This window comes from Mauremys reevesii, linkage group 13 (genome assembly GCF_016161935.1).
Source record: "Mauremys reevesii isolate NIE-2019 linkage group 13, ASM1616193v1, whole genome shotgun sequence".
NCBI lineage: Eukaryota > Metazoa > Chordata > Testudines > Geoemydidae > Mauremys > Mauremys reevesii.
Window position 1 is genome coordinate 6,795,397 of NC_052635.1, and position 7,903 is coordinate 6,803,299.

Consider the following 7,903-nt stretch of genomic DNA (forward strand, 5'->3'; position numbering starts at 1 on the left):
TAGATGACATCCTTAGGTCTCTTCCATCCCTAACCTTCTATGATTCTATGATTCTACTGTGTCCAATTCTGGGTGCCACACTTTAGGAGAGATGTAGAGTAACTGGACAGGGTCCAGAGGACAGCCACAAAATAGTCAAAGGTTTAGAAAATCTGACCTCGGAGGAAAGGTGAAAAAAACTGGGTATGTTTAGAGAAGAGGAGGCTAAGAGGAACCTGAGAACAGTCTTCCAATATGTTAAGGGCTGTTCTAAAAAGTATGGGAATCAATTGTTCTCCATGTCCCGCTGACAGGAGTACAACAAGTAATGGTCATCTGCAGCAAGGGAGATTGTGGTTAGTAACAGGAAAAAAACTCTCTAACCCTAAATGGAGTTAATCTCTGGAATAGGATCCCAAGGGAGGTTGTGGAATCCCCATCACTGAAGGTTTTTAGGTCCAGGCCGGACAAACACCTGTCAGGGATGGTCTAAGTTGACATGGTCTTGCCTACAAGAGGGGGATGGACCAGGTGACCTCTCAAGGTCCCTTCCAGAATAATATTTCTATGATTCTACTCTATGAAATGTCTTCTGAAATGAAATCCCCTGAGCTTTGTTCCACCCCCCCATTGCCCATTATCTGGAGACCAGCTAGCCAGCGGCCAGGCAGTTATGAAAGATTACACTGAGAAAACAAAGCTGGTCTTGAAAGTTTTCTAAGAACCAGGAGAAGAAGAAAATGACTCAGCTCATTGGGATTGGAGAAATAACAAATTTTCAGACAAAAATATAGACATTTAATAGTCTTGATGGTGCAGGCCAGAAGCCGTGCAGCGGGAGTTTGGCAGTATGTGACCACAAATGCCCCTCCAAATTTGCTATTTAGCTTATACTGATCGTGCTAACATGGACTGAGCATGGACTGGATAGCACTGCTGAAAGGGGCTGCCCTCATTTTGTGCCCCCACTATGGGCAGGCCTGGTTCATCTCTGCCGGTGACCCTCAATCCCGACCTGCAGACTCACCATCCCAGTCCTGGACTCAGGCCCTCAGAGAGCTCAGTTTGTGCTCCCTAAGTCTGACTCTGAGAACTGTTTCCATTGGTGACATGACCGTGCGTGGGGATGCACCTTTCACTGCCAGGGGGACGGGGAGATGTCCCTTCTCAGATGCTCAGCTTGTCAGTCAGGCCTCAGGGATGACAGCCTGCTACAGATGGGAGGGTTTTACCCTCCTGGTCATGGCCACTGCGGGTACAAAAAACCCCCACGGTAGCAAGTTTCAGAGGCTGAATTAATTGATCCCATAGGGCGGACCAGACTGGACACAACCCCAGCTGTGCAGAGCCCAAGATGCTGAGTTTCTGCAGATGTTGGGGGCCTGTCCCTTCTCCCTGCCATGTGGCTGGGTATACATGGCCCAGGACAGCCTAGCACCCACCTACGCATGGGGAACCTGACCCTGAGGTTTCCTGTCCCCACCCAGCTGGGGCTGCAATCCCTCTGGGCCCAGGCAGAAGTGCTGTCCCCTCCTTAGACCATGAAAATGCCGCTCATGGGGGATTGGAGGACGCCCTCTGGGAGAGAATAGGGGGTTCTCATGCTCTGTGGCTGCTGTGTCAGTCATATTAGGGCACCCTGAGGGAGTGGGATGGATGAGGAGAAGACCAGGGGGCTTTAAGCATTTATGGGTCACGTCTTCAGACTCTTCTCCTAAGCTTTGTGGGCTCAAAACATCCAATTTATCACAAGGGAAGCTGAAATTCACAGGTGATCCCATGACTCCTGATGCTGGGACTTTACAAAATACACCAAGGCATTTCATGAGAGTTCGGAGCTTGATGGAGAAATGGGGCCGGGGCCTCAGGACAATATTAAGCCACTTTCTGGGGCCCAGAATTGTGGGTGTGTGAGATGTTCAAATGTCTGGACAGCCAGGGTCACATTTCCAAGTGGTCACCCCTGTTGTGTGAGGACGTTTGCTCTTTAATCAACCATGCCAGCCCTGGGGCAGGCCCAGAGGAACATGGCTCCAGCACCGTCTGGTTAGGGCCTTCCCCATCACCCATCACCATGGTATCTGTGGTCCCCCATGTCCGTCACTAGATGGCCTACGTGCTCCTCATCCTCTGGGAGAATTTCTGCCGTGGGCTCTGTGGCTGGGCTACAGGAAGTCACAGGAGGGACCCCATCCTCTTCTTACTGCTCTGAGATGCACACTGGAGAGGAAGTGGGGAGCTGAGCCAAGCCAGCCAGTGACTCAGCATCAGCCGCACTCCCCACCAGATGAGCTGCTGGAGCAGAGGAGAGGGGCGAGTTCCAGATGAGCCCGGCACCAGGTGTGCTGGGCTCCAGGCAGGTCCCAGGGCGCCCTGCTCATAGATGTTCTGGGATGGGGTGAGAGATGCCTCGTCCCAGAGAGACTTTCCCCTGAGCTCCTTCCTCCAGAGAGAGGTTGTTTTCCAGCCACCAGCTCCCTCCCTCATGTGAGCGGCATGACGCTGAGGTTTCTGAGGGCGCCTGCGTGGTCCCAGCTCCCCACGAGGGGAGGGCATCTATGATCTGCGGTTTGCTGTTGTCTCTATAAATCCCCCAGGGCTGAGGCACAAGCACTGTCACTTTTCCCAGACGGCGACAATGCTTATCCTGATCCTGCTGCCTATGGCCTTTCTCCTGCCCCCCGGGGCTGGGGCTGGTGAGTGTGTATGTGGGGGGTCAGGGATCCTGGTGAGTGGAGCCGGGAGCTCTCTGGGCTGTTTGCAAATCCTGGATCCTCCCCAGAGTCAGATGCTTCTGCCAGGGTGATTGCTGGCTCTCAGGACCCAGCTAGGGAACAGTTTGGAGGGGTGGGGGTGAAGGAGTCTGGGTGGTGGAGCTGGTACTGAGAAATACACAGAGAGCTTGAGAGCAGGAGAGAGACACAGGGGTATTTTAACTAGGGGCTAGGAGCCAAGACTCCTGGGTTATATCCGCTGCTTGGGAGTAGGGTCTAGTGATTAGAGCGGAGCTTGGGGGAGGCAGTCAGGATTCCTGCATTCCAGCTCCTTTGTGTGTGGTGTCATTTTAAATTCAAGCTCTTTACGGAAGGGATTGACTTTCTCGGAGCGTCTGTGCAGCACCTGGCACAATGGGGCCCTCATCTGGGTTGGTTGGTGGCACCATATGCAGATAACAGCGACAGACTGTCAAAACAGCCTCATTCATGTGGACCTCAAACTAACAGCCATGAGTCATCTGTTAAAACATTCAGGTGTGAGCTGCACACAGACTTGTGTTGCTTTAATTAACCTGATTTTAAACCACATCTGTGGTTCAACTGGTTCAGCTCTGCCTGTGGCTGCCCTGATATTGATTTAAACCTGGCGAAAGCGTCGGAAGCTTCCCAGGGGCCAGTTAACCTCAGCGAACCAGCCTTCAACCCATACAAGTGCCTCAAGATGTGCATTGGCACAGGGTTAAAAACAAACCACGCAGACAGGTAATTCCTAATTCCTACGTCCCTCTGATGGCTAGAGACCTTCTTACTTCCACCTCCATCTATCCCTGCCCGGTATATCCCCTTTTGTTCTTCTACCTACATTGTCCTTCAACTTCAGCTGTTGAAAAGGGGTCCAATACCTCCTCCATATGATTCCTGTGGAACTAATCTTAAATGTAGCTCCAAGGAGCAGTTCGAAGCACTGGCTAAAGTTTGTTTCCATTTGGTTAGCAGAAAATAATTGGCCTAGTTTCTCCTCCCAATGCTTTTTTAGGGGATCAGTGTTTAGTTCAAATTTGCTGGCCAGGTGTGCATAACGTTAACACAGAGCCTGGCAATCTGGGTAACATTTGCAGAAACGAAAGCAGTAATGGCTGAAGGAGAGCGAAGGTAGCAGGGCTAAACAGATGGGGGGCAGCATGTTTCCCTTGCATACCTCACCACTCCATCTTAGTCTGTAGTGTGACCATAGTTAAAATTGTTTTGGTGACTCAAAACTTACAAATTTTCAGCTGAAAATTGTCAAAAACTGGGGAGAAATAATCAGTTTTCAAAAAAAAAAGAAGCCAAAATGTTTGAGGAGAGGAGATGCCTTCTGGGAACTTTTCATTGTCTAGAAAATCCGATTTTCTGTACAAAAACAGTTTGGAGGGGCAGCTTGGGAGCAGCCCTGGCTTGTCACTGGGGGTTGGTGGAGAAGGTGAAACATCAGCAGGGGATGTGTCAGTGGCTGATGCTGACCCCCAAAGCCATTACCATAAGGCAGTACGATTAGTGACGCACTCCCGATGCCTTTGGCACTGATTCTCCACCTAGCAAGGTCAGAGCTTTAGATTTAACCTGCAGACCCGTGCGGTGTCCAGTCTGGGGGAGAGCTGAGGAGGGGGCAGGGATCCAGGAACAGGGATCCCCCAAGGAGAGCATCAGAGGGGATGGATTGAGGTTGTGGAGACTCCCCTTTGGGATGGGGAGATTGATCCCGGCCCAGGCCAGGGAGACGATGAGACTCTTTATATGAACCTGGTCTCCCCCCAGGAGAGATCATCGGCGGACAGGAAGCCCGGCCGCACTCCAGACCCTACATGGCCTATCTGAATATACGACGTAAAGACAAGAGTTTTCGCTGTGGAGGGTTCCTGGTGGCAGAGAACTTTGTGCTGACGGCCGCTCACTGCAATGGAGAGTAAGCGTCTCTGTGCTGGGGATGTCGGGGCAGGTCGGGGTTAGCAGGTGATGGGGGTGCTGGGAGCTCCGGCGTCATCGTGGGTTGCTGGGAAGGAGCAGTTAGCAGGACAGGCCAGGAGAGCAGAGCCCAGGGGGTCTGATCTGCTCAGGGGGCGTTGACGTGTCTCTAGGGGCCTCTGAAAACCATGGTCCAGATCCAACACTGGGTAACCCAGCTGGGGTCTGGCCCATTGCCCAGATGGGACAGGGAGGGGCTCACAGCCCCAGAACAGCTCTGGAGGGCTCTGGGGTGGGGGCAACTGGACATAGACTCCTGTCTGGATCTAGCTGGGAGGGGTCACCTGGCTGGAGGGGAGCTGAGACCCAGGGGACACGGGGAAGAAGGAGTCTGAGATCACTGCCTGAGCAACCCAGGCTGCCCTGTCCACACAAGATCAGTACTTATGTCAGACCAACGTGTGCCCATCCCCCACTTCAGTACACTCCTGCCCCAATGCCCATGTATTGCTCTTGGCTTTTACAGCAAAATCACTGTGTACCTGGGAGCCCATAACATTAAACAAGAGGAACAGAGTCAACAGAAAATCTCCGTCCGCCGCCCAATCCCACACCAGATATACAACAGAGAGACCCATAACAATGACATCATGCTGCTGCAGGTACCACCCCCACCCCATCACCCCACCCCCAGTGACCTCACACTGCTGCAGGTACCACCCCCATCCCATCACCCCACCCCCAGTGACCTCACACTGCTGCAGGCACCGCCCCCGTCCCATCACCCCACCCCCAGTGACCTCACACTGCTGCAGGTACCGCCCCCATCCCATCACCCCACCCCCAGTGACCTCACACTGCTGCAGGTACCGCCCCCATCCCATCACCCCACCCCTCAGTGTCTCCATGGACATATATTGGCTATAGTTTCCCTCTCCTTGCATTCTCTCTCTACCCCTCATCCGCGCTGACCTTCATACTGACTCTAGTGCTTGTGTCCTCTCTTGGTTGCAGCTGGAGCACAAGGCAAAGCTCAATGAACAGGTGGGGCTCATCCCTCTCCCCCCGGCTTATCAACGAGTGCAACCAGGGACCGTGTGCAGCGTTGCCGGCTGGGGCTGCACAAGCGCACTCAGGAAGGTGCTCCCTGATACGCTCCGGGAGGTGGATTTGAAGGTGCTGGACGATGAGGCCTGTCTGAAGTATCCTGGTGGGATATATCGTAAATATAACACCCACACGATGATGTGTGGGGGGGACCCAAAGGAGCACAAAGCCTCTTTCAAGGTGAAACTCCCAAGCGCCCTTGATAAATCGTTATTATTAATAAGGCTCCTGGGGTTGCAGTTGGGCCCACAAGCAAAGATCAGAGATCAGGCCCTGCTGCGCTAAGTGCTGTTCAAACCAATGGGAAAATATCTGATCTTCTCGCGGGGGCAGGGGGTGAACGGCAGAGACCAACTGGGAGGAGTTGGGGATTTGTTGAGACAGGCTGGGCTGTGGGGGGCCTAAACAGAGACCATCTGGATAGCAGGGGGGTGTCACTGAAGTGTCCATCAGTGTTTGAAGAACGGTGGGAAATGACTCACTGAGCTTTTCACCATCTGTGGCTTGTTTTGTTTCACAGGGTGACTCTGGGGGCCCCCTGGTGTGTGGGAAGACAGCACAGGGCATCGTCTCTTGGGGGTCTGTCAATGGGACCCCCCCAAGTGTCTATGTGAGACTCTCCACCTTCATCCCCTGGATACGGAAGACAATGAAGAAGCTGCAGCCCTGAGCCGTGCTGGGAATTGCTGCAGGGGCTGGAGCTGCGTCACTTCTGTCCTTTGCATTGGCCCAGATGTAGCTGCTGCTTTGCAGAGGGGTTGACTCCCCGCAGGCTGATCTCCCCCACCCCAGACATCGCTCCTCTCAGGAAGTGCCCAACCCATGAGTATCAGAGTAGGGAGCCTGGGGGAGTTAGGAGCCATGTTCAATTCCAACTCCCTCAGCTCCCTTGGCAATCCCAACCCAGGCCCTTAGGCTGCGTCTTCGATAGGGAATCAGCTGGTTTATTTCCCCCGGGGTAACGGACACTGGCCAAACCCTGGGGCAGACACAGCAGCTTGTAGCCCTCCCCCATGTCAACCAGTCAAGTGACCGTTTATGAGACATCCTGACCTGTTAACTCCTGTTAAAACTGCAGCCTGCCCTGTCCTCGTTGGGCCTTTTCCATGTTATTTCCCCTGGGGTAGCCACTGCCTGTTCCAAAGACACCTGTTCCCAGCGCCGCCAAGGGGAGCGGGAGTTTGTTCATGGGAAGGGAAATTAGGAAATTATGCACTGAACTGATTTCAGCTGAAATGACAGCTCTGAGTGCCTCCTTCTAACCTCCCCTGCATTTCGCTCACTGCCTTTTAGCCGGCAATGAATAAAAATGAAGTTGCAAACAATGAAGTGGTGCCTTCCTGGGAACTGAATGAACGCCCCCAGCCTCGGACTCCCAGCTAACTTGTACCTAGCAGGAGTAACCAGGATTTGGGGCCCGGTGGGGAATTCACCCCCTGGGTTTGAGCAGTTCATGCCGGATCTGCCAGAAAGACAAGGAAAATCACAGGTGAAAAAGCAACTCACTGTGTGTGTTGTCAGCTCTCCTGACTCTGGTATCCCACCGCTAACAGGAGTGCACTTTAGGCCACTGGAGGAGAAATCGGTACCAGGGTATTCTTAGTTCCCTTGTACGTCATTCCTCTTCCACTCTGCACACACAAACAGCAGGCAGGCCAGTCCCCTCCATCAGGCGTCTCAGCCCAGATGTCAAGGCCTGTGGGATTGTGGAGAAGAAGAACCATCCACAAGGGCCCTGTCTGTGCCCTTCCAGGGGCTCCCAGGCCTAATCTGGGGTGACTTTGGCCCCTAAAACTGTTACCTCCAGCCAGTGTGATTACTGACCCCTCCTTGTGCGTTCTCCACACAGCGAGGTTGGAGCTGTAGGTTTACCCTCTGGCCCCATGGGGAGTCCAGTGTGGGGCAGAGCTGAGCAGGGGGCAGAGTTCCAGGGACAGGGATCCCCCAGGGAAAGAATCACAGGGGTGGGTTGAGGCTGTGGGGACTCCTCTTTATGATGGGGAGCTCAGTCCCAGCTTGGCCCAAGGAGATGATGGGGCTCTTTACCCCAGGTGAGATCATTGGAGGCTGGGAAGCCCAGCCTCACTCCAGACCCTACATGGCCTATCTGGAAATACAACATGGAGACAAAAGTTTATGCTGTGAGTTCCTGGTGT

General features: G+C 53.4%; 1 protein-coding gene across 2 annotated transcripts; it reads left to right on the forward strand.

The window, feature by feature from the left end:
* Positions 1-2,471: 2,471 nt before the first annotated feature.
* LOC120380617 (cathepsin G-like) lies at positions 2,472-7,062 on the forward strand. 2 transcript variants are annotated; one of them, XM_039498488.1, is made up of 5 exons: positions 2,472-2,675; positions 4,494-4,641; positions 5,167-5,302; positions 5,655-5,927; positions 6,268-7,062. In XM_039498488.1, the coding sequence occupies exons 1-5, from the start codon at positions 2,618-2,620 to the stop codon at positions 6,415-6,417; spliced, it is 765 nt and encodes a 254-aa protein (XP_039354422.1). In that variant the 5' UTR covers positions 2,472-2,617; the 3' UTR covers positions 6,418-7,062. The 2 variants fall into 2 exon arrangements, with proteins under 2 accessions (XP_039354422.1, XP_039354423.1); XM_039498489.1 differs by lacking the exon at positions 2,472-2,675 and adding an exon at positions 3,273-3,458.
* The last annotated feature ends 841 nt before the right edge of the window (positions 7,063-7,903 follow it).

Bases quoted from the DNA above. Each gene is read 5' to 3' on its own strand.
- LOC120380617 (XM_039498488.1), top strand. From the start codon at position 2,618: ATGCTTATCCTGATCCTGCTGCCTATGGCCTTTCTCCTGCCCCCCGGG. The intron at 2,676-4,493 runs GTGAGTGTGTAT...GTCTCCCCCCAG, and splicing joins GCCCCCCGGGGCTGGGGCTG to GAGAGATCATCGGCGGACAG. The intron at 4,642-5,166 runs GTAAGCGTCTCT...TGGCTTTTACAG, and splicing joins GCCGCTCACTGCAATGGAGA to CAAAATCACTGTGTACCTGG.